Raw genomic sequence first — 26,515 nt, 5'->3', positions numbered from 1 at the left:
GCTCTTTCTGTGCTTCTCCTCAGTCAAGCATGTGATAATCCTATTTATATGAACCGGAAGAAGTTTCCATCTAGTTTTATGGGTGCATTTTATAGCCTGACCCAATTTATGCCCCTGGTATTTAAGAAAAGAAATGAGTATCCACATATAACCACAAAAATGGCTAACTAACTTGAATTGTAGAGGAGAATATGTCGCCATGACCTTGGGATATTCTGGGCAAGTGGCTATAGTATTGTTCTAACTTTTTTGTGACCAGCAAATATGGTTTGAAGCAGTACCCACATTCCCCAAGTTGACCCTTCTTTTCAACCCCACCCAGAAAAAAATCAGAAGGTAAACTTACTAGTCCAAAAATGTTGAATAACATTTTGTTATGGAAGGATCAATACCATGTTATAGATTGACGCTCTTACATATTAGTATCTTATAAGTTTTTCCCTGCACAATGATGGCTCTAGCCGGGCCCTATCATGTGCATAGGGACATGCCGCTGTTCCCTATCTACCTGGGTGACACGGTGCAGGTAATGAGACCAGCTCTGTAGCCCAGTCATTCCTAGGATAATGAGGGTTCCAAAGGCTGAACCTACACTGATCATAAAGGTATCTCATCACTTTACAAAATTAGATTCAGGGTGTATTCACATGTACATTATCCTGCTCGTATATGATGCGCGTGATTTGAAGCTGCAGATTTGATGCTGTAGATGTCAATGTAAACTCAATGATTGAACACAGCTTCAAATCATCAACTACTGGATACCGTACTTGTGAATAGACTCGTGATGTATGTGCCAACATGCCCATAGACTTTAAGAGATTTGTCCACCATATAACCAAATGATACTATAAACCTGATGTGAACACAGGCAATCACTCCAGGTGGATACATCAGGACAGGAGATCTGAGCTGTGATACAGTTAGCCACACAGAGGGTTATCTAAACTTGGATACCCTGTAGCAAACTCCTAGAATTGTCTCTGTATTGGGGCTTTTAGTCTGTGGATATAAACAAGTGTTTTCATTCACTACCAGCAAACGGGGATGAAGGACCTGTAAAACGGTCCTGTTCACTTGAATGGGACTATGTTGTTGCTCAATGAGAACCGAAGATGTGATATAAGCCCTGATACTAATATAAAAATAGCTGCTATGGAGGCGGGACCAGCATACCCTGCAACCCTACCTACTTCCCCTCTCCCCCCATATACCCACCCATCTTATAAATATGTTTGTAACCTCCTATCCACCCATGTGAGTGTAAGGTGGGTGAAGGAGGTCCCTTGAGTATTCATGAGATAGGCTGGTATATGGAAAGAGAGGGATAGGACGCAGGCATTTTATATTTGCAAATTAGCAACAGAAGCTAAAACCAGGTCTATCTCTGCGGTGGCGATCCAGGTGAGTGGTACATTATTTTAATCCAGGACACCCATACTATAACCCTGCGTATTTGTTTAAGTGCGGATGAACCAGCTGTCGGTTTTCCTATATATATATATATATATATATATATATATATATATATATATATTTATATATATATATATATATATATATTTATATATATATATATATATATATATATATATATATATATATATATAGGATAAATGCAGGCAGCACACCAATAATAGTGCTAAATCAAAGTGCTTTTATTCCAAGGAACAAGACAACGTTTCGGTGATCTCACACCGCCATTTTCAAGTGATGTGTGAGATCGCCGAAACGTTGTCTTGTTCCTTGGAATAAAACACTTTGATTTAGCACTATTATTGGTGTGCTGCCTGCATTTATCCTATTGAAAAATGGACCGGAGCACCGAGGTCTAAGGGCTGGCACCCATTCAGAACAGGAATTCGGAGGTGCCGCTTTATTTTGGACTATATATATATATATATATATATATATATATATATAATTTCTGAGGATTTTTGGTGTATTGTCATTTTAGATCCCTGTATGGTTGTTTGCAGAATTTTTAATTAAATGATAAAGTATTGGTGCTCATATAGGTAATAGGTGTAAGGATGATGGCTCTGACTTTTCCCTGTTCTACTGTTCTGTCTTTTTTTTTCTGCTTGAATGGTATTACAATGCTGAGCTATGTGGATGGCGTGCACGTGTCTGGCCCTCCGCTGTCTGCAAACCATTCAGTAACACATGACAGTAATGCAGGGCTATATATAACACATTCCACTACAGCAATGGATATTTATAACTGTAAGGAATGACAAGTAACTTCCACATAGGAATTGGTAATATTCTGCTGGAAATAGTCTCAGGTACAGCTGGAGGTTCAGTCCAAGTTTGAGTTTATAAATAGGCTCTTGTGGAAATAGAAGTAAAATGTCCATTGCTTGTGGACCTACTGGATGGAGACTGCTCTGTGATATGTGCAAATATATAGAAGACACAGAATGATGCTATTCTACAGCGCTGGGTCTCATGCAGGAAACGGCTGTTAAAGAGACAAAGCAGGACGTCTCATAATGCAGGCGGAGAGAATGGAACACCATTCCAACATTAGCTTTCAAATTGGAGATGCATGTCAGATGGATGGAGAATATGGAGGAGGCAGCGGAGCTGGGTGACCCGGCTCCCTGCCTCCATTGCATGCTGGAGTGCAATGCAGCTGAAGATTTAGTGCCAGAATTCTGCACATACTAAACGGATTTAGGTTAGTGACCCCTCTGTGTAAAGCTGTTCACCCCCACTGTAATCCAGTATATTGGGTTTATTGCACGTTCTCTTTAAAACGGTCACATTTAACTTTACAGTCAGCTATGTGAAAGAATACATAGACAATAACACAAGTTCAGTTCAATGCTCATAGCACCTTTTATTTATTTTTTTATTACACTTTCAATTTAGCTCACTAGTCTGAATTCCTCTCAAAGGGAGGGGGCGTGGCCTCACTGTGCAGGTCTCCGCCCCCTCCCTCAGAATGTGATCTGCTCACATCTCCCCTAGCATTAGCAAAACTACAACTCCCAGCTTGTCCTCACTGACAGTAGCGGGACACAAGATGACAGTGGGAGGATTTTTCCTCCAGCTATGAGCCCTGCGCTCACAGCTGTCAATCAAGGAAGTGTGTCCATGATGTAGGTGATGACTCATGGACACAGCAGGACTAGTATGTGTCCAAGCAGGCAGGGGGGGCAGTTGTTTGACTGGCTTTATCAGTATGACATACTGAACATTTTCTAGTGAAAGCAATTGCAAAACCTATTGGTTATACATGCTTTACAACATATCAAAAGGTTTTGTATCTGACAGTGCCCATTTAAGAGAACAATCATAGCAATACATTTTCTGAGTATGTGGATTATTAGAAATGACACATTCATTGTTTATTTTTTCTACAGAGGAGATGAAGTGCCTCAACTGTTTAATACATGTTATGTGATTATAAGTCTTGTATTTTTGCCTTTTACTTTACATTTTTTTGTTATTTGTTAAAGGGAAATCCATATAGTAGAAATACCACTGTCTAATCTGCTTTCTCATCTATTTACAGAGATCTTCGGAATAACTTTATCAGCACATTAGAACCTGGTGCCTTTTGGGGACTTTCATCTCTTAAGCGGCTGTATGTTATTTTGCTATACCATAAAGAAATGCACATATTTCCTTGTTTTTATTTTTGTCATATTAGTATGTGTGCATGTGTATATCTATATGTGTGTAGTGTATGTATGTATGTATGTATGTGTAAGTGTATGTATGTGTAAGTGTGTATGTGTAAGTGTGTGTGTGTGTGTGTGTGTGTGTGTGTGTATATATATATATATATATATATATATGTGTGTATATAATAAGCAAATTCTATATTTGTTTGTGCAGATTTTACACAGCATTAATAGGAGCCACATTTCCTAGGAAAAATAGCACCATCTATTAATAACATGGTGTTTGAGACTCTGCAGCCCTGCTATGCTGGGGGAGCACCAATCAATACGGAAATATTACTGCCCCCAACCACGCCATACTTTGATAGATAAAATGTGTGTATTTGAGGCATACAAAAGTACAGTAGGAAGTTATCGACGCAAGGTTGCATGGAGTGGTAGGATTTAGTCTTCATAAGCCCTAAGAGTATATTCACACAATCATATATTTAATTGAAGTAATTAACTACAAAGCCTAGTTATATATGGTGGAGAAGCATATAGGAAAGACTTTAAAAATGTAATTATAAAACCTGAATGCGTGAACACACCCTTAAAGGGGTTCTACCGTGCTGACAACTTATCCCCTATCTAAAGGATCGGGGATAAGTTGCCTGATCGTGCAGGGTCCCGCCGCTGGGGACCCCCGCAATCTCGCACACAGCACCCCGCTCTCATCGGGCCCCGGAGTGAACATCCACTCCGGGTCTGATGACTGGGCCGGTGATCGTGACGTCACGATACTCCGGCCCCGTGATCGGCAGTCATCAGACCCGGGGCCTGATAAGAGCGGGGTGCTGCGTGCGAGATCGCGGGGTCCCCATCGGTGGGACCCCGCGCGATCAGACAACTTATCCCCTATCCTTTAGATAGGGGATAAAGTTGTCAGCACAGTAGTACCCCTTTAAAGGAGAACTCCAGCCACACTTAACTTATCAGCTATCCACAGGATAGGATATAAGTAGCTGATTGCTGGAAATCCTGCGATCTCCAAAACGGGACTCTGCTTTCAGCGAGGAGCTCGTACTGTAAACGGCACACGCTCCTTTTATTTCTATGGGAAAAGACCTGAGTACAGCATCATCGGCGTAAGTTAATTGTAGCTGGAGTTCTCCTTTAAGGAAGAAACGCCATACAGCAATAATATTGTAAAATCCACAAATGACATAAGAATGTATAAAGTTATATATGTAGATGTTATAACAAAGTAATAATTGATTCTCCTTTTCTTTTAGAGATCTAGCCAATAATAGGATTGGATGCCTTAATGCAGATATATTTAAGGGACTCCCCAACCTAGTTAGATTGTAAGTATATTTTATGTGTAATAAAGTTGGACAGTGATTTGTGATAAAGTTGTTGGGTAGAATAAGAGGACATCTGATGTTTTCTCCCATAATGAATACAAGTGATGACACCTTGCTAGAGTTGAGCCAATCTACAATAATAATTTGCCAACTTAAACCTATTGGATTGGCTGTCTATTCATTTAGGGTTGTAAGGGTCATTCCACTTTCCATGTGATCTCTATCACCAGAGAAGTCTAAAATGAGACTCTGGGCTGTCTCATATTCTCCGGAAAATAGGAACACTCAGAACGACTTATACAAGACTAAATGTATTGACTGCTGATTCATTTTATAAGGTTTTGGCAAATATCAGGGTTGCATCAGACAGCCCGAAATTAGCGCGGTTCTACCAGGTCTATTACAGGGCTTGATATCGGGAGACCAATGCTGCTCAAAGACAGACAGGCTTGTCCATCAGACAGGCTTGTCCATCAGACAGGCTTGTCCATCAGACAGGCTTGTCCATCAGACAGGCTTGTCCATCAGACAGGCTTGTCCATCAGACAGGCTTGTCCAGGCGGCAGGGGGTCGTGCAACGTCACACCATGCCCCCTCAATGCAAGTCCATGGGAGGGGGCATGGCAGCCGCCACGCCCCCTCCCATAGACTTGCATTGAGGGGGCGTGGTGGGACATCACAAGGGGCGTAGCCGTGACATCACGACCCGCACCCAGAGTTCTAAATAAACGCCGGGTGCTACGCAGAGATCGTGGGGGGAACCAGCGGCAGGACCCCTGCGATCAGACATCTTATTCCCTATCCTTTGGATAGGGGATAAGATGTCTAGGAGTGGAGTACCCCTTTAACTCTAAAAATATATATGAGTGCGGCACTCAGTGATACTTTATAAAAATATGGTATTTCTTACTAATGTCTCTAATCTGTTGTCTGGAAAGATAAATGGCAAGCAACGAGACCACCAAAAGTTTATTTTCAGTTGTCATCCAGCTTTCCTTTCTCGTTACGCTGATATGCATTAAAGGGACCATCTCATCCCAGGCTTGGCCTCTTGTAAGGATGTACTGCTAAAGTTCAGTGGATCTAAATCTAGTACTATATATGGCTAGCCTAAAAGGGAAATCAGGGTTTCCAGTGTGGTTATGAATCATTCCTAAGCTGTGATGTTTTCTAGGCAGAGCGCCAAATATGCTTACTCTAGTCATGGTACTGCATGAAACATGGATTATTAGACATTTGCTATGGGAGATACCAGCCGAAGGACGTTTTGTCCTACCAGAGACATTTTTGTACTGCAAAATAAATATATACGGTTAACGTGATCCTGTCTTATAAGAAAAAAAAGATGCGTGCTCTTCACTTCTCGGCTCGCAGCAATCTCTCTGTCCAGCTTTACTACACAAGCCCTTTATAAGTCTATGGGGCCTTCTGGTGAAGCTAGACAAAATCCACTGGGAGTGAACTGCTTGAGTCCATGCTTCTTCCCTCTAGTTCTCCTGATCGGGGGGGGGGGGGGGGGGGGGTCTCGGCACTGAGACTCCAAGCGATTAAAACTTTTGAAATGTCTCTGTGACACCCAAAATAAAAATAAAAAGTGTTAATAATCATCACGGTCAATCGCTAAAACTTTAGATAATGTAGATAACATTATATGTATATTTGTAATATGCATTGGTTAAAAAATATGTATATTTATGGGTGAAAAAAATGCCCCATTCTTCATACCGCTGTCCAGAACACAGTCTTGTCCCTGCAACCATTGCCTGTGTGTCTCCACCAAAATACAGGAAGTGTGTGCAGAACAAGCTTCACAAAGCAAACCATTGTCAGCTCTGATGAGTAAGGGAGCAAGTTCCCACTTTAGATTGTTAGAACAAGCAAGACAACACCCCCTCCTCCTCAGTGAACTGCATGCAGTATGAGCAGCATAAACAAGGTAATTCAGAGCCATAAAAGGATGAAAAGCAGGATTTATGGCAGGATCAGCACCAGGTAATGAGTAAGCCATTCCCCTTCGCAGTGGATGCTAATGTCCGTGAGGAGAGATACTGTTTTCTCTACAGCAGTGGTCTCAAACTGTGGCACTCCAGCTGTTGCAAACTTCAACTTGCAGCATGCCCGGACAGCCGTTGGCTGCAGCCTATGGCTGTCTGGGCATGCTGAGAGTTGATGTTTTTCAATATTTGGAGGGCCACAGTTTGAGATCGCTTCTCTACATGCCCCCTGTATTTATAATAAAAGCCGGTTTTACAAATTCTTGAAAAAGTAATAAAACTGTAACTCGCTTCCTGTCGCTGACTGTACAGACGCCGTGTGCTTTTACTTTGCCCACAGCACCAGTTTTCTCCTATTTTAGCCTTTGTAAAATGTTATATGTCACGTGATCTTGACAGTATTGTAGAAAGAATGCATTCACAACAACAGGGTTTTACCAAATGTGGAATGATTATACAAAGTGCTAATGGTGTGGTACAGAGGAACGGGTTCAATCGTCCTCGTGATGATCCCATCTTTTCTTCTGATTTTGAATCCACATCATTTAACTTTTTTTATTTATTTTTATTTTTTTTTAAATTTTTGCTATAACACTACCTATAGAATTGTAGACAGTAGACACCCTGTTTGATGCATATCATGCTTTTACTACTGTAATATAAAATGGCCAAGTTTTGTAAGAGATTATGGGGGGAGATTTATCTAGGGATTTAGGGTACGTTCAGTTGATGACTTATCCTGCATAAATTAGTTCAGCTTTCAGGTGCTCCCTTGAGCTGGAAAAGGTGGATACAGACCTAGAAGACTCTTTCCTAGGAATGTATCCACCTTTTCCCACGGGAGCACCTGAAAGCTGAACTAATTTATGCAGGATAAGTCATCAACTGCCGAGCCGAGAAGTTTGTGACGAATCGAATTTACTGTAAGTTCGCTCATCTCTAGAGATGAGTTTAGTTAAAGGAGTACTCCGGCGCGCACTTTTTTCCTTTTATCCCGTCCGGGCTGCAAAATAAAAGGAAACACACTTTCTCTTACCTGCCAACGAGCCCCCGGTGCTCCGGTACAGGTGTTCGGTCCCCGGGCTGTAGTCTTCTTACTTCCTGTTAGCCCAGCACGTCACACGGAGCTTCAGCCTATCACCGACCGCAGCGATGTCCCGCCTCAGCCAGTGATAGGCTGAAGCTCCGTGTGACGTGCCGGGCTAACAGGAAGTAAGAAGAATACAGCCCGGGGACCGAGGGCCTGTACCGGAGCACCGGGGGCTCGTTGGCAGGTAAGAGAAAGTGTGTTTTCTTTTATTTTGCAGCCCGGACGGGATAAAAGTGAAAAAGTGCGCGCCGGAGTACTCCTTTAACCCAGGGAAAACTTGGCACTTATGTCCACAAGCCCTGGACAGGGTAGACCAGACATAGTTGTAGTTTTGCAACAGCTGGAGGCACACTTGTTGGAAAACACTGGGGTAGACAGTGGCATGATTGATTGTGCCAACAAGACACGTGGGGGAGATTTATCAAAACCTGTCCAGAGGAAAAGTTGCTGAGTTGCCCATAGCAACCAATCAGATTTCTACTTTCATTTTTCAGAGGCCTTTTCGAAAGTGAAAGAAACAATCTGATTGGTTGCTATGGACAACTCAGCAACTTTTCCTCTGGCCAGGTTTTGATAAATCTCCTTGTGTTTTTCCAGTGCCCAGCCTTGTAGGTAAAGGGAAGCTGTGCCTCCTGTATACAGGTATCTTGTAGCTGGCGGTATAATTACAGGCTGCTACGTTAGTAATTACGGTATTTGGTGAGTAGTTTGTTTTCTTACCATCATTAGGTTAGGTGTTACTCATGTGCCATCCTCCATTAGTCCTCTGATTCACCCACAAATCCCCGTAAACTATACATATCCAGTGACTGTTCTCCGTGCGACGCCTTTATTGTAGTAAATGACTAAGCTGTAACCTGAGGATGTAACTGCACATTGTCTAATGAAATGTTATATATATATATATATATTTATTTTTTTTTCCTCTTTCTAGGAATCTCTCTGGGAATTTGTTTTCTTCACTGCCACAAGGAACTTTTGCTAACCTGGTTGCCTTAAAGTCTCTGTAAGTATCCTGGATATTATAAAGCAGCCTGTGTTCTGCTGATAGGTCGTCAGCAGTGTTTCCCAACCAGTGGGCCTCCAGCTGTTGCAAAACTACAACTCCCAAAAAAAAAAAAAATGGATATATATATTTTTAAATATTAATTATTATATTTATAATAATTGTTGTTGTTAATATAAATTGTAATTACAACAATTATTATAAATATAATATTATTAATAATATATTATTATTATAGTATTACATTTTTTATATTTTGTAAATATATTATTATAATAGTAGTATTATTATTAGTATTCTTAATAATAATTTTAGAGATGAGCGAACTTACAGTAAATTCGATTTGTCACGAACTTCTCGGCTCGGCAGTTGATGACTTATCCTGCAGAAATTAGTTCAGCTTTCAGGTGCTCCGGTGGGCTGGAAAAGGTGGATACATTCCTAGGAAAGAGTCTCCTAGGACTGTATCCACCTTTTCCAGCCCACCGGAGCACCGGAAAGCTGAACTAATTTATACAGGATAAGTCATCAACTGCCGAGCCGAGAAGTTCGTGACAAATCGAATTTGCTGTAAGTTCGCTCATCTCTAAATAATTTTGTTGATGCTGCTTAGACATGAGCAAAGTTACAGTAATTCCATTTGTCACGAACTTGTAATACAGTAATTCCATTTGTCACGGCTCGGCGGTTGCGGACTTTAGCCTGCATAAATTAGTTCAGCTTTCAGATGCTCCGATGGGCTGGAAAAGGTGGATACAGTCCTAGGAGACTCTCTCCTAGGACTGTGTCCACCTTTTCCAGAGCACCTGAAAGCTGAAATAATTTATGCAGGCTAAAGTTAGCAACCGCTGAGCCGAGAAGTTCGTGACGAATCGAATCACTGTAACTTTGCTCATCTCTGCTGCTGCTGCTGCTATTATTCATTATCATTATTATTAACAGAAAAAATCATATTTGCAGCTAAACGTTTAACCTAAACTGAGATTAAGACCCAAATAAAAAAATAAAAAAAATACTTCTTAAGTTGGATTCAACTAAAGTTGTATTCACAATAACAATTCCAAATGATTTTTGACCCGTTATTGTTTTTTCTTTTGTTTTGTTTTTTTGTTCCTCGACAGTGAATTTCAGACAGACTATCTGCTTTGTGACTGTAATCTTCTGTGGATGTTGCGGTGGATAAAAGCAAAGAACGTAACGGTTCGTGAGACTAAGTGTTCCTACCCCAAGTCTCTGCAAGGACAGTCCATAACAGCGGTGAAGCCTGAACAGCTAACCTGTGGTAGGTAGAAATACAAGTACGCTCCATCCTTTCATTACATATTTCCACAAACAATATATAGCAATATAATATGTAGTAAATGTCTGATGGGGACTCCCACGATACTGAGAATGGGGGATGTAGTCTTATATCAGTCCCGTAGTGTCCGCACACATGCTTGACAGCCGCTTTATTCACACAGAGGACAAGGGACCCCCATTCTTGTCATGGAGGGAGTTCCAGCAGTTTTACCTATACTTATTGAGTTTTGTAGGTCAGTGTTTCTCAACCAAGGTGCCTCCAGCTGTTGCAAAACTACAACTCCCAGCATCCTTGGAGTTGTAGTCTTGCAACAGCTGGAGGCACCCTGGTTAGGAAACACTGGCATAAGTAATAGGTTTTATTTTTTTTTCTTGGAATAATCAATTTGTAAAGCGCTATTCCTGCTACTAATGCAGAATAGAGGGTAAGTGTCCGACCTCTAGAACTCCCTGCGACCTTGAGATTATGGAGCTGTGGGTCTGCAGGTGCTCTATATATTCTCTGTAGGTCCTGTGGATAGGGGATACCCATTTTCCCATGCTCAGAAGGATCTGTGGTCACTCCTGATTCTGTCTTAGTAAATTGGTGTTTTCCCTAAGGCATAATTCTCATAAATTAAGATTGTGTCATCCCTCTGTTATTCCTCCTGAAAATGTATTAATAAATTTACAGTTTGGCATTACTAATCTGAGGGGTCCGCCTGTACACGGCCTGATGCTGACTGCAGCAGCATATGTTGGGACCCACCCTCATCTGGTAGCACCCAGGTGGCAGTTTATTTCTACATTTCCAGGAGGAATAACAGGAGAATGACACAACACAGAGAAAAGATTCTTTATTTCATGAAGAATACAAGTATTTACTAAAACATACATGTCAGGAGAGCTGACAGCTCCTCTTTAAAGATGCCCTGAAGGTTGTATTTGATAGATCCCCTGACATATGCCAGACCGTGACTTTATGGAATAGACTCTTACTATGTTCTCCTTGACTAAGAATGCTGTGTACATTCACTTACTTAATCCACCTCAGTTTTAACCCTGATATTGACTCACAGCTCAGCCAGAACTATAGGTTCAGAAGTCATCCCCTGGTTCTTACTTGTACTGAAAGTCAATAATCAATAATAAGTAACCTCTGTACATGCACGGTCTTCATTCACAATCGATCCTGTGCAGTTGAATAGCACATGTCACAAGAATGAGGCACGCCTTCACTTCTCCCTGGGTAGATTAATGTGTAAAATGTGGTGTCCATGCTTAATAGGTAAATAGAACTAAGCATGACCTGCATGAGGTTTGTATTCATCTGTGTGTGGAGCACAAACAGAAGATGAGATGCAACAGCGTTGCTCCAGGAGAACATCATACAATGTGGTTACATCTGCGCCATTGTTTACTGACAGTCACAGCAAACATAAAAATCCATTATATAAGATGGGACCTACATCACTGGTCACAATGATGTTCAGGAATGTATGGCCATAGAGGTCATGTTAAATGCAGACTTCTATGTCTTTTAAGGTCTATGTAAAGATGAATAACAAACAATATGAGCATTATAATGCTATTTGTAGTTGTCGTTCACACGCGCACACACACACACACACACACACATTAATATATATATATAGTTAGATTTCACCTGGGTTTAGCTCTAGGATTGTCCTTTGTGTTTCACCTCATCAAAACAAGTCCACACAACTTCTTCATACAATATGACCTTCAGTCAGATTTATTGGAAAAGGTTGCAGGACAAAATAAAACGCCTGAACAAACAAAATCCTAGGCCGTCTAGCCACTGAATACTAATTTACAGTCCCTGTCTGCCAACTGGTGGGCTAATCCCTGCCAGTTGAAAACACGTTCCTGCAACCTTTACTTACTGTTCACACATAGCGTTGGTGGCCTCTTGCCGTATGGTCTTAGACCCCTTGTCGGTCTCATACAGGAGAACGAACATTTCCCCTGTGTTGCCACAGCTTGTCACAGTCCACACTCGTATGGGTCACTCACAGCCCCCTGCTGCCTGCTCTTGGCAAGGACCCGTGCCTCTCCCTCACAGCCACCCTGCTGTCTTCTGGGGAGAGTCCAGACTGCACTTCCTAGTCTAGCTAAATCAGCTCCCTGTCTATTTATCAGCCCACAGGTAGGAGATTCTGCTATCCCAGCTAGACAGAAACACTCATTTACTGCCTCAGTATCACTGATATGGTGTACGAAGTGTTAGGGGGAAAAAAGGGACTTTTGACTAAAAAAGGTTTTTAGGGTCTGTTTGATTTGATGGTGCGCTCAAAGACAGAGAAAAGAGCTGAAAGCAGACAGCTCCATACATTGTGTAGTGGCCATAAAGGGCTACTATAACTCAGTAGCTGAGATGCAGTGATCCAGCACAGCCAATGCACAATGTACGGAGCTTTCCTATTTTATCTTTGTTCTGTGTATGCCGGCAAACCGCTAATTGGCAGGGGTGAAAGTATCCCAGGGTTAGACAGTCAAAACATATTGGAAAAACCGCATACCAGGTACAGAGCTGCAGATCTCACTAGAGGGAGGGGTAAAATAAACAATACCTTTTTAGTCTTGCTGATCTCTGTTTGTAAAGTCATAAAAGTGACTTTTTTTTTGTTTGCAGCTAAGGAGTCAAACTGGTGGTGCTGAGCTGCAGTATTCAAGCCTTTTCCCTCCTCCCCCCCCCCCCCCCCCCCTTGCTTTGCATGATTGTTGTACAGGGCTTGGCTTCTAGCTCTGTATTTAAATCAGTCTTAAGTACAACTCCTATTCCATTATCTAAGACCTACAGCACTAGTCACATTAATGTTCAGGAATGTATGGCCAGAGATGTCCTGTTTCATACAGATTTGTATGTCATTTAGGGCTTGTGGAAAGATGGACAATAAGCATTATAATGTTATTGTTTGTCCTTCAAATATACAAAAGCTATACTAAGTGGTAGAAGAAAAGGACATTTGACAGATTTGCATGCCTTTCTTGCATAATTGATGTACAGGGCTTGGCTTCCAGTGATAAGGATGACCCTTATGATTTTGATTACTGTAAAAAATATATATTAAAAATAGATTTATATATATATATATATATATATATATATATATATATATATATAGTGCAGAAAAACATTATTTTTCTGAGAAATATCAGCTTGCTATTTGCTTGTAACTAAGATGAATACCTTGGGACAAGTCCGAAAGAAGCAAGATAAAGAAGAGTTTGGAAGCAAGAGACAAAAATATTTGAAGAAATATAGTCTGTGCAGAAGTACAGATAAATCCGGAATTTTCTGGTAGAATAGGGGTATGGCAACATAAGTGAACTATGGCAAAGAAATAAATAAATGCTTAATATGCTAATATACACAGACGCAATACTCAAATAACCAATCAAAATAGAACGATGATTTTGACATGATAACTAACATCCCCTTTTTGTCAAATGTAAAAACCAATGTACTTCCGTATAATAAACAGAACTCCTTGGGGCAGCTCCTTAGCCAGTATGCTGAAGAGGAGTTTTATACCAACATTTTGTCTGGTGTTTATTTCTTGTGTCGACACAGCGGCAATCATGCACATTTTAAGGCCTAACCAGCAGCCAACCTTGAGATAAGTACAACTCAGAATTATTATCTTATGGAAAGTAAGAGTTTCTGTAGATTCTGTATATGACAGGTTTGACACATTTTAAAAGAATGCATGATCGATAGCTTCTTAAGTCTCGGTTATTGACTGATGACCAATTATATAATATAACAGTAGAACGTAACATAAGTGTGTTCCTTCTTTTTTGCTTCCAGATTCACCTCTTGAGCTGCCTTCTTTTTACATGACACCTTCTCATCGCCAAGTGGTCTTTGAAGGGGATAGCCTCCCTTTCCAGTGCATGGCTTCCTACATAGACCAGGACATGCAGGTGTTATGGTATCAGGATGGGAAGATCGTGGAAACAGACGAGTCACAGGGCATCATCGTTCAGAAGAACATGATCCACAACTGTTCTCTGATAGCCAGGTACCAATATGTTCTCTTATTTAGGATGTTTCATTGATTCTTATGAATTACTAATATACAACACCAGGCTCTCTCTCTTATTTTGCTTTGATTTAAAAAGAATCTTCTAGATGTTTTCCTACCTAAAGTGCTACTAATTTACTCATGGTCATTAGGCTCCAAACTGTGGACCTCCAGATGTTGCAAAACTACAATTGCCAGCATGCCCGGACAGCCAACGGCTGTCCGGGCATGCTGGCACTTGTAGTTTTGCCACATCTGGAGGTCCTCATTATGGAGACCAGTTAGATGTATTCCTGTTAGAGCAGTATACTTGTGAAAAAAAAGTTATAAATTCTCCCAAATCATATGTAAGTGAGGCATAAAGTATCTACTGAGCATATACTATACTTCTAAATGTTCAACTCTGTAACCCAACTTTTCTTGATGGTCATGGAAGACTCCTCCTGAGCCGTCCACAACCTACTCCTTATGTTTTATTTGCACAGACAACACAGACGGCACATTACCGCAAATTTGAGCTCTGTTCTTTGTAAATATTTAGTACATTAAAGGGTTATCCCACAGCTTAATGATCACAAGCCCCATAGACAATGAATGGAGCTCTGACTCCCCTCATTCTGAGGCACATTTTACCTTTGTTTTCATGATCGTTTGGGGAAACCCCTTTAAAGGAGAACTCCAGCTTAAATTAATTTAGGCTTATCCACAGGATAGGGGATAATTAGCTGATCGATCTTCGGAACGGGACCTGGCTCTCAGTGAGGAGCGCCTGCTGCAGACGGCACCCGCTCCGTTCATACGGCACCCGCTCCGGAGAGACCGGAGTACAGCACTCACAGAGAGAGTCAGGGTCCCCCCCCCCCCCCCCCCCCCCGCGTAAACTGTGTAAATGGAAGAAGTTAAAGGGGTAAATGGCTATGTTGTGAGATAATAATACTGTGACTAGCTTTTTGTGAACTGGTATTTCCTGTTTCAGGTTTATTTTTTTTTTTACTTCAAATCCCATAATTCCGTTTTCCTCCCTCCCACACATCAGCCACCCCACCCATTGAAACATAAATGAGCTGCATTCATTCAAAAGACCTGTGGTTTTCAATCAGGGTGCCTACAGCTGTTGCATTAGTTCCAGATTGATCTCTCTCCCACCAATCGATCGCTCCACCCATTGAAGCAGACAGGCTCCCTGACATCAGCTGACTAGTAAGTCAGGTCTCAGCCGCATTGCAACCTTGGAAAAATCTGAGACAACAGTAATTTTGTATGCTAATTTAGGCTGGAGTTCGCCATTAAGGTAGGCAAAAGTGTATGATATCAATGCTTTGTATTTCTTTTTAGTGCACTGACAATTTCCAATATACAAGCCGGATCAACTGGGAACTGGGGCTGCCGTGTTCAGAGCCGGCGTGGAAATAACACCAGGACCGTGGATATTGTGGTGTTGGAGAGCTCCGCACAGTACTGCCCTGTGGACAGGGTGATAAATAACAAAGGCGACTTCAGGTAGGTGACTAGCACATGGCTCAAGGGTTCTAAATGTTTTGACTTACATGGTATCGGACCGTTCATGGACACAGGTACCTGTTTCTCAGCAAATGTTGTAATATCTTTCACCATACTTGCCCTGTGTGCATTCTATGCACCCCCTGAGCAGCCATCAGACGGACAGACTTCCGACAGCCGGAAGCTGCATAGACTCTTGTTTTTATTGGGTATTTGGTGAGCCATATTTTGCATGGAGCTGGAAGTCACTAACATCATTTTGGTTGGATTTGTCTATGATGTATCCACAGCCATAGTCATAACGCCTTCCTCCATTTCCAATATGCAAATTCCCTCACCTCCAGAAGAAACAAAGCTTATATCATGCTAGCCGTACAGTAGTGCACAGTTACTTTGGGGTTATCTTTTGCAACAAAAGCTATTACCGCAGTGTGGACAGATCTAAGAAATGCTTGTGCAGATGGAACAACCAGACAGGCTTAAAGTGTTAGCCCCGCCCCCTCATGACTACACCCCCCCCTAATGCAAGTCTATGGGAGGGGGTGTCACGCCCCCTCCCACCATAGACTTGCATTGAGGTTAGGTGTGGCATCATGAGGGGACGAGGCTATGAGGTCACGAGCTCACGGCGCTGGCTCCAGCGTTCGGAACAGTTTGTTCCAAATGCTGAGCAACGGAGTACCCCTTTAATTCAGAAATGATTAGAGAACATCCTCTATAGGAGAGATGGCTGGCTTTTTACTATTGCCTCAAATCACTGAAAACTGCAAGATTGTCAATATTTTTGCTAGTGCCTAATATGACAACTATCACAGGCATACAAAATAGTTTCTTTTAATAGGTATGCTTTAAAAATTTAAAATGAGATCCATAATGATAGTGTACATAACTTAGGAAAATAATGGGTACCATCTGTTCACAATATAACTGGATATATACAGGTGGTACAATATTTCAATACTATACTACCTGTATATACATTGAAGGATGCCCCCCCCCCCCATACGTAAGATTCCTGTGACACACTGAACAATCCCTACGCTTTTCTCACCCTTAAGTAATATCTGAGGTTCATCAGGGAATAACACAGGAAAGTGTGTAGCATAGTTTACATTATAAACAGTATCATGCAGGGTTTTTCACAAAAGGTTAAATATTGGACCACTCACTCTTTTGGGAAATTTATACAAAAGAAATGTTTATCACTTAGAAGGGAAGAGGGTCAGGATGGGGAGAAGTCTTAGTCACTGCCTATTCTGCAGACCCGAAAGAGCAAAAAGAGTGATGATAACCCTTTTAATACAAGGTGTTCCATTCTTTTCCAGCAGAAAACAATTCCCATAAATTGCAATAAGATTTATTTATGGATTTTTTTTTATCTATCCGCTTATGGTTCTTATTAAACTGTATGTTTAAGACATTGGGTGCAGACAGTGATTTCTGTGCTGATGTGACAACTGTTGTATTGTAACATGGGATGGCTGAATGGCCGCTCTCTGTAGACCTCTCCAGTATTTCCTAATAGTTATTCATTAGGCTCCGCTCTCTATCGTCTACTTCAGTGTTTGCCGTTGAAATTCCTATAAATGTTGTATGAGAAGGTCAAGGCAAGTACAGGATTAGTTAGTAACGCTGTGAAGAGCTGCCAAGACATACCTTTCACAATCTAATAGAGCGAAGCCTGTCACGTTAATACCCAGCAGTGTTTCTTTTTACAAGCACGTTGCCTCTGCGATCATTGCCAGAGACATGGGGAGATGGCTTAAAGGGCATATGGCTGTAACACGAAGAGTAGTACTATTATAGTCCTATCAGTGTGAGATGCCATTGCAGCTCTTATTTGTGTTGTCCAGACACCCTGGCACTTCCGCCATGCAGTATTGTAGGAAAGCTGGATGCCCACACCAGAAATTGTGAAATATGTCAGAAGCGAATGATGGAAGACAGGAGATTTTTTTTTTTATAGTTAAGAGTAAGTTGCCAACAATGTGGCCTGGTCAATCCTATTCATTTCTTTGTACTTATACAGATATACATATAATATTATCATCTACATTATATAAAATGTTTTTGCAAATATCAGGTACACTTTAACAGATGTAGAACAACAAAAATCTAGATGACAAAAGTTGTCATAAGCTTTTACTCCGACTCTCCTGTCTCTGTGGTATTTTTCCTTTAAAAGAATATATCTGGCAGACCTTTTTTTTTAATGTTTTTTTTTTTTTTTGTATCTATTGTGACCGGGCTGCAAAAAATATAAGAAGTTGTAACTCTCCTTCTGTCGCTCCCCAAAGTTAGCGGATATAAGTTTTCTGTCTTCTGGACCGGGTCTTCTTCCGCATCTTGAAACCAACTCGTCACACTACGATCAGCTTATCGCCGTCCGCAGTGATATGATGAGCGCAGTGTCATGTAAGGAACCCTGCCTTCTCCCTGCGGTCACTCAGGCTCCTTCGGCTTCTTTCACACTATGAACATTCATCCGTTATTAAATGTCCGTTTTCTGTGTGAAAACGGATGTATAATAACAGATGAAATAACGGGTGCGAACGGCTGAATAAATATTCATCTGTTAAGACCCGTTATAACATCCCTCATGTATGGCCTTAACACCCCTGCCTACAGACTCCCACAGCCGGGACTACTACTCCCATTATGGAACCGACTTGATTCCATGATGGGAGTAGGAATTCCCTGGCTGCGGGAGTCTGCAGACAGCTGGGGAGGCTACATTAGTGTTTGTACTACTACCCCCATCATGGAGCAGAGTCTGTTCCATGATGGGGGTTGTAGTACAGGGGCTGAGGAATTGATCGTTCCGGGTCTCACTTCTGAGACCCGATGCGACCAGAAGATATTAAGCAGGCGAGCGGGCGACAAGCTCCGCAACCCTGCAGTGTATGATGTTTTTTTTAACTTTCATTTTTTAATCCCCCGCAGGTTGCCCTGAATGGACGATACTGAGGAGCCAATCAGGGCTCCCAGCGGAAGATTTAAAAATAAACATTGTGAGCAGCAGGGGGGGCCATATGTATATTAAAAGCGCTGTGGGGGAGCAAGATATATAGCGCTGCGGAGGGGGAAGACATATAGCCTATATATCTAGCCCTCCACAGCGCATTAATAAAGATATGACCCCCGCCAGTGCATTAATAAATGTATACCCCCCCCCCCCCGCCGGCGCATTAAATATATATCCCCGCCAGCGCATTAATAAATGTATACCCCCCGCCAGCGCATTAATAAATGTATACCCCCCCGCCGGCGCATTAATAAATGTATACCCCCCGCCGGCGCAAGTAACCCCCCACAGCGCATGTATAATGTACTGTCACAGGCTGCCATCTATATACATATGCCGGGCTGCGCTATGAATGAAAAGCAGTCTACCAGCAGCATCGGCCGGCCCTATGCTGCCGATAGAAATACTTTTCATTCATAGCACAGCGCCAGCATAGGTATATAGAAGCGCTGTGAGGGGCAGATTACGCTATATGTCAGCACCCCCCAGCGCTTCTATATACATTTGTCGGCGCTGTGCTATGAATGAAAGGTATATTAAAATTAGCAGCACATATAGTGCCGGCAGCCGGCACTATGCGCTGCTAATAGAAATACCTTTCGTTCATAGCGCAGTGCCGGTAAATATATATAGAAGCGCTGGGGGGTGCTGACATATAGCGTTATCTGCCCCCCCCCCACAGCACTTCTATATACCTATGCTGGCGCTGTGCTATGAATGAAAATAATTTCTGTCAGCAGCATAGGGCCGGACGATGCTGCCGCTAGAATGCTTTTCATTTAAAGCACAGCCCGGCATATGTATATAGATGGCAGCCTGTGACAGTACATTATACATGCGCTGCGGGGGGTTACTTGCGCCGGCGGGGATATATATTTAATGCGCTGGGGGGATATATATTTATAAATGCGCCGGCGGGGGTCATACCTTATTACATTATTATTGCGCTGTGGGGGGCTAGATATATAGGCTATATGTCCCCGTCCCCCGTCCCCCTGCAGCACTATATATCTTGCCCCCCACAGCGCCCCTGCTACTCACAATTTTCATTTTTAAATCTTCCGCTGGGAGCCCTGATTGGCTCCTTGGTACCATCCATTCAGGGCTCCCTGCGGGGATTTAAAAATGAAAAGTTAAAACACACTGATACATTGCAGGGTTGAGGAGCATGCCGCCCGCTCCCCTGCTTAATATCTTCTGATCGCATGGGGTCTCAGAAGTGAAACCCGGTGCAATCAATCCCTCAGCCCCTGTACTACAACCCCCATCTTGGGACAGACTCTGTTCCATGATGGGGGTAGTAGTATAAACACTAATGTAGTCTCCCCAGCTGTCTGCAGACTCCCAAAGCCGGGGAATTACTACTCCCATCATGGAATCAAGTCTGTTCCATAATAGGGGTAGTAGTAGTCCCTCAGCACTGCAGGAGTCTGCTGATGTCACCTCTTCTGAGCATGCTCAGAAGTAATAACGGATATTATAAACCAGGTGCAAACGGATGACATAAAGGCTCATCCGTTTGCCATAGACTTCAATGTTAATGACCGTTAATTTACCAGTCTCTTGTGACAGAAGAAAAATTAGTGCATGTGCCGTTTTTTCTTCCATCACAAATAACGGCCCTTATTCATGATGGGCTATAACGGGGGTCATAACAGATAATCAAAAAATCCCATAGACTTGAATGGGATTTTGTAACGAATGTTTAACATCCGTTATTGAGGCTTTTCTAACGGTTGTTTTAACGGATAAATTTTATAGTGTAAAAGGGGCCTTACATGACACTGCTCAGCGTATCAGCGGCCGAGGCTGGACATCGCTGCGGCCGGCGGTAAGCTGATCGCTGTGTGACGTGTCTGGATCCAAGATGCAGAAGAAGGTGGGGGGGGGGGGGAGGAGGGATTGTTGGGAGGGTGACAGAAGGTGAGTTACAGTTCAATTTTTTTAAGCTCTGGCACAATGGATACAAAAATAAATCAAAAATCCACCAGATATATCCTTTTAAATAATAGTATATTCATATCCGAGATGTTGCGGTCAGGGCTGCAGGAATGTTTCGCCACAGGTCTGCCCTGTTTTTTCTTTCTTTTGTGTGGCATTAGGAGTTCCTTCTCATTCTGTTTGAGAATGAGTTTTGCGTATCATATGGTAGATCATTACCAAGAATCCCCAGCCAGTAACCACATGATAGAGATGAGCAAACTTACAGTAAATTCGATTCGTCACAAACTTCTCGGCTCGGCAGTTGATGACTTTTCCTGCATAAATTAGTTCAGCTTTCCGGTGCTCCGGTGGTCTGGAAAAGGTGGATACAGTCCTAGGAGACTCTTTCCTAGGAATGTATCCACCTTTTCCAGCCCACCGGAGCACCTGAAAGCTGAACTAATTTATGCAGGAAAAGTCATCAACTGCCGAGCTGAGAAGTTCGTGACTAATCGAATTTACTGTAAGTTCGCTCATCTCTACCACAAGACAAAAAAACAGGCAGTTTTTCAGTAAAACACTTGTTGTTTTTCAAAAGCAGAAAAAAATAGTTACTTTTAATAATGTTTGGCTGACAGCCCTGTCTACCGCCTTCGGTATACAGTTTAAATGTCCTCTATGGAGAGAGGAGGGGTAAGCCGCAGCCACATAGCTCTGGCAGTGGCTTCCCTTTCCGAGAAATCCAACATGCCCGACCCTTCTCTTCCCCGGCATCTTTCCCTAACAGTGTTTGGAAACTGGTACAGAGCTATGTGCTACTGGATAGAACATGTCCGGTCGTCAGTCAGCAAACATAACCTACTGTATGAGTCCAAGTGTTACATGGTATTGCTTTTATTTATAGCAGTGCTTTCCAAATAGTGTGTCCCAAGTTGTTGCAAAACTACAGCTCCCAGCATGCTGTCCTGGCATGCTCGGATTTGTAGTTTTGCAGCAGCTGGAGGCACACGGTTTGGTGTTATATGGATAGTTGAGATGTAATTTAGCATTTCCATTAAGATGATAACATTAGCGTTTCCATTTGGTGAATATTAACGCATGCAAAATTCTAATTGTGATATGTAATTGTATAACCTGCTAGGTGGCCAAGAACCTTGGCAGGGATCACTGCATATGTGCTGTGCACACGTTACTCCGCCGGGGGCGGCATCTATCCTGGCAATCAGCAAGATGACATCAGAGCCTGGCGACGATGTGACCGAGGAGGCTTCTGGGCAGAAGACGACTATTCTCGATGCCAGTATGCCAATGACGTTACACGAGTGCTGTACATGTTCAATCAGGTATTATTTTGCATGGCCAAAGAGCAGCATTCAGAAAGTGGGGCATTCACACTTACACCAGTGTTTCCCAACCAGGGTGTCTCCAGATGTTGCAAAACTACAACTCCCAGCATGCCCGGACAGCCAACGGCTGTCCGGGCATGCTGGGAGTTGTAGTTGTGCAACATCTGGAGACACCCTGGTTGGGAAACACTGACTTATACACATCTGTATAAGACTGTGGTAGGGATTCTGAAAAATCTACATTGCTACACTGTACTACACATGCAATGTGTGTACAGCGCATATAAATGGGTCTACAAAACCGATTTTCCAATGCAAATTTATTTTTGTCACCTAGGAAAAAGAATCTGCTTCGGCAATAAGTAGCATGTTAAGGTTTTGTGGATTTTGTACAGGAAGGCAAATGATGAGCCTATTGAATGACAATGGGACTAATCCTTGTGCAAAGCCTAAGCAAAGATTCATATGCAAAGGTCTGCCTTGAATTCGTGCAGTGGAAAGGCACCTAGGATTTTAATCCAAAATGTGGTACTCCTACAGGGAAAGAAATGTTTTTAAATCAACTGGTGCCAGAAAGTTACACAGATTTGTAAATGACTTCTTCTTTAAAATCTTAAGCCTTCTAGTACTTATCATCTGCCGTAAGCACTAGAGGAAGTTGTGTAGTTCTCTCTGCTGACACCTCTGTCCATGTCAGGAACGGTCCAGAGTAGAAGCAATTCCACATAGCAAACCTCTCCTGCTCTGGACAGTACCTGACATGGACAGAGATGTCAGCAAAGAGCACTGTGGTCAGACAGAAAAGAACTACACAACTTCCTCTGGAGCATACAGCAGATCAGTACTGGAAGGATTAACCCCCTTAACGACGCAGGACGTAAATGTACGTCCTGGTGCGGTGGTACTTTAACGTATTAGGAAGTAGATTTACGTCCTATACATGACCGCGAGCATCGGAGCGATGCTCGGGTCATGCGCGGCAGATCCTGTCTGCTGATGGCAGCCAGGGACCCGCTGGTAATGGCCAACATCTGCTATTGCGTGGATGTCCGCCATTAACCCCTCAGATGCCGTGATCAATACAGATCACTGCATCTGCGGCAGTGTGGTCACTAATATGGATGATCGGATCGCCCGCAGCGCTGCCTTGCCTGCCTCCGCTGCATTCCACGGGTCTTCTGCTCTGGTCTGAGATCGAGCAGACCAGAGCAGAAGATGACTGATAACACGGATCAGTGCTATGCCCTATGCATAGCACTGAACAGTATTTGCAATCGAATGATTGCTATGAATAGTCCCCTATGGGGACTATTAAACTGTGAAAATAAAAATAAAAAAAAATTTGAAAAATCCCCTCCCCCAATAAAAATGTAAATTGTCCATTTTTTTCCATTTTACCCCCAAAAGGTGTTAGAAAAAAAAATAATAATAAAAAAACATATTTGGTATCGCCGCGTGCAAAAATATCCGAGCTAAAAAGTTTTCCAAAATTGCTGCCTTTTTTATAACATTTTATTACAAATAAAATTGATAAAAAAAATGTATTAAAAGTTTTATGTATGCAAATGTGGTATCAAAAAAAATTACAGATCACGGCGCAAAAAATGAACCCTCATACCGCCGCTTATACGGAAAAAGGAAAAAGTTATACGCCAGCGAAATAGAGGGATTTTAAACTCACAAATTTTGCTAAAAAGTTTGCGATTTTTTTAAGCCGTATAATAATAGAAAAGTAAGTAATTATGGGTATCATTTTAATCGTATTGATCCACAGATTAAAGAAAACATGTTTATTTTACCGTAAAGTGTACAGTGTGAAAACGAAACCTTCCAAAATTAGCAAAATTGCGGTTTTCTTATCAATTTCCCCACACAAATAGTATATTTTTTGGTTGCGCCATACATTTTATGGTAAAATGAGTGATGTCATTACAATGGACAACTGGTCGTGCAAAAAACAAGCTCTAATACTAGTCTGTGGATGAAAATATAAAAGTTATGATTTTTAGAAGGCGAGGAGGAAAAAGTTACATTGTCTGAGTCCTTAATGGGTTAAAGGGGTACTCCGGTGAAAATGTTTTTTTTTTTAAATGTATTTATTTTTTTAAATCAACTGGTGCCAGAACGTTAAAAATTTTGTAAATTACTTCAATTTAAAAATCTTAATCCTCAGCTGCTTTTCCTTTTATACTAGAAAGGAAGTTGTTTTATTTTTAAATTTCTTTTGTGTCTGACCACATCGCTCTCTGCTGACACATCTATCTGTCTCAGGAAATGTCAAGAGCAGGAGAGGTTTGCTATAGGGATTTGCTCCTGCTCTTGACAGTTCCTGAGACAGACAGAGGTGTCAACATAGAGCACTGTGGTCAGACAGAAAATAAATTTAATAAGAACTTCCTGTGAATCATACAGCAGCTGATAAGTACAGGAAGGATTAAGATTTTTGATTTGAAGTAATTTACAAATCTTTTTTACGTTCTGCACCAGTTGATTAAAAAAAAAAAATAGTTTTTCACCGGAGTACCCCTATAAGATTATAAAATAGAAGCAATTTACAGATCTGTATAACTTTTGATTTTGAAAACCTTTTTTTTTCCAACTGGAGCATCCCTTTAATTCCTAAGCATTTTGCTCCATGTAATGTGGGAATTGTAATGTTCATGTGGGAAATAAGATACACGGCCATAAGAAGGCAGACATTTCAGCAACTACCGTATTTTTCGCCGTATAAGACGCACTTTTTCTTCCCCAAAACTGGGAGGAAAAAGCCGGTGCGTCTTATACGGCGAATACACCCCTATCACGGCGGTCCCTGTGGCCATGAACGGCCGGGACCCGCGACTAATACAGGACATCACCGATCGCAGTGATGCCCTGTATTAACCTTTCAGACGCGGCGATCAAAGCTGACTGTCGCGTCTGAAGGGAAAGTGACACTAACCCGGCTGTTCGGGACCGCTGCGATTTCACCACGGCGGTCCCGAACAGCCCGACTGAATAGCCGGGTTAGTGCTTACAGGACACCAGGAGGGACCTTACCTGCCTCCTCAGTGTCTTCTCCGTTCAGGGATCCCCTGTATGGCCGGCGCTCTCCTTCCTCGTCATCACATCGTCGCGTACGTGCGTCGGCGTGCGTAACGACGTGATGGCGGCGACGGAGAGCGAGGATACCCGGCCGGCAGCAGAGAGGTTCCGGAGCGACAGGGACACGGCGACAGCGATGGAGCCACATCCAGGGCAGCGGTGACTGGTCCGGAGCGGCGGGGACACATGAGTATTACCTCCTATGCAGTGGTCTTCAATCTGCGGACCTCCAGATGTTGCAAAACTACAACTCCCAGCATGCCCGGACAGCCAACGGCTGTCCGGGCATGCTGGGAGTTGTAGTTTTGCAATATCTGGAGGTCCGCAGGTTGAAGACCACTATTGGGTTCAAAATCTTTATTTTTTTAGATTTTGCACCTATAAATTGGGTGCGTCTTATACGCCGGTGCGTCCTATAGGGCGAAAAATACTGTACTTACCTGATTAAGGTAAAACCAAATAGAAAGCAAGACGGCACTCCAGTATTGGTGTCCAAACGTGGGTAGTAGTTTATTGATCCCAATACATACAGAAACAGATGCCACGTTTCGACCTAACAATAAGGTCTTTATCAAGAATCGTTGCATCTGTTTCTGTATGTATTGGGATCAATAAACTACTACCCCCGTTTGGACACCAATGCCGTCTTGCTTTCTATTTGGATTTATCTGCCTTGGTCAAGCCTTGGGACTGGCACCCACTTTCCTCATAAGGATCTTTTCACAGTGCATCCACTGTGCATCCAGAATTTTCTCTTTTTGGACTTACCTGATTAAGGTAGGTGCACATGCAATGGATTTCTTGGCAAATTGACAGCCTTCACCTCAAAGTTCACCCTCTGCTTCATTGAAAAAAGTAAAGTTTGCAATAAATATTCTGAACTGAAATTAACATGTGACTGATTTCTGCACAAAAGATTCCTTCCACAGCATGTGATGGAGATTAGTTACATTTCCCCCATTTCCCTGTTTCTGCAATCTTCAGAAAATCCACCGTATGTGAATTTAGCCTTAGGCTGCATTCACATCACGACTTCTTCATCCGACTTGAGTACACGATTTTTATAACTTGAAATCGTATATAAAGTCTGATCCATTGACCTTCATTAAAAAATCGGATCCATTACACACATCCGATTTGATCCGCATCCGATTTCACACGATTTTTGTTCGGGTCTGAAATCGGGGTTGACCACGATTTCAGATCTGAACAAAAATCGTGTGAAATCGGATG

At 42.3% G+C, this 26,515-nt stretch overlaps 1 protein-coding gene across 3 annotated transcripts in view; it reads left to right on the top strand.

The window, feature by feature from the left end:
- Positions 1-26,515, top strand: part of ADGRA3 (adhesion G protein-coupled receptor A3) — an 83,115-nt gene that overhangs the window by 35,766 nt on the left and 20,834 nt on the right. The window contains exons 3-9 of one of the 3 annotated variants that reach the window (XM_056555533.1): positions 3,524-3,595; positions 4,910-4,981; positions 9,000-9,071; positions 10,193-10,353; positions 14,188-14,401; positions 15,740-15,904; positions 21,994-22,195. In XM_056555533.1, coding sequence (XP_056411508.1) covers positions 3,524-3,595; positions 4,910-4,981; positions 9,000-9,071; positions 10,193-10,353; positions 14,188-14,401; positions 15,740-15,904; positions 21,994-22,195 — 958 coding nt within the window. Of the gene's footprint in view, positions 1-3,523; positions 3,596-4,909; positions 4,982-8,211; positions 8,250-8,622; positions 8,765-8,999; positions 9,072-10,192; positions 10,354-14,187; positions 14,402-15,739; positions 15,905-21,993; positions 22,196-26,515 lie in introns of those variants that run through there. The other 2 variants (XM_056555549.1, XM_056555539.1) reach the window with 2 other exon arrangements.

The sequence above is a fragment of the Hyla sarda genome, chromosome 1 (assembly GCF_029499605.1).
Source record: "Hyla sarda isolate aHylSar1 chromosome 1, aHylSar1.hap1, whole genome shotgun sequence".
NCBI lineage: Eukaryota > Metazoa > Chordata > Amphibia > Anura > Hylidae > Hyla > Hyla sarda.
This window is presented reverse-complemented; position numbering and strand designations above follow the sequence as displayed.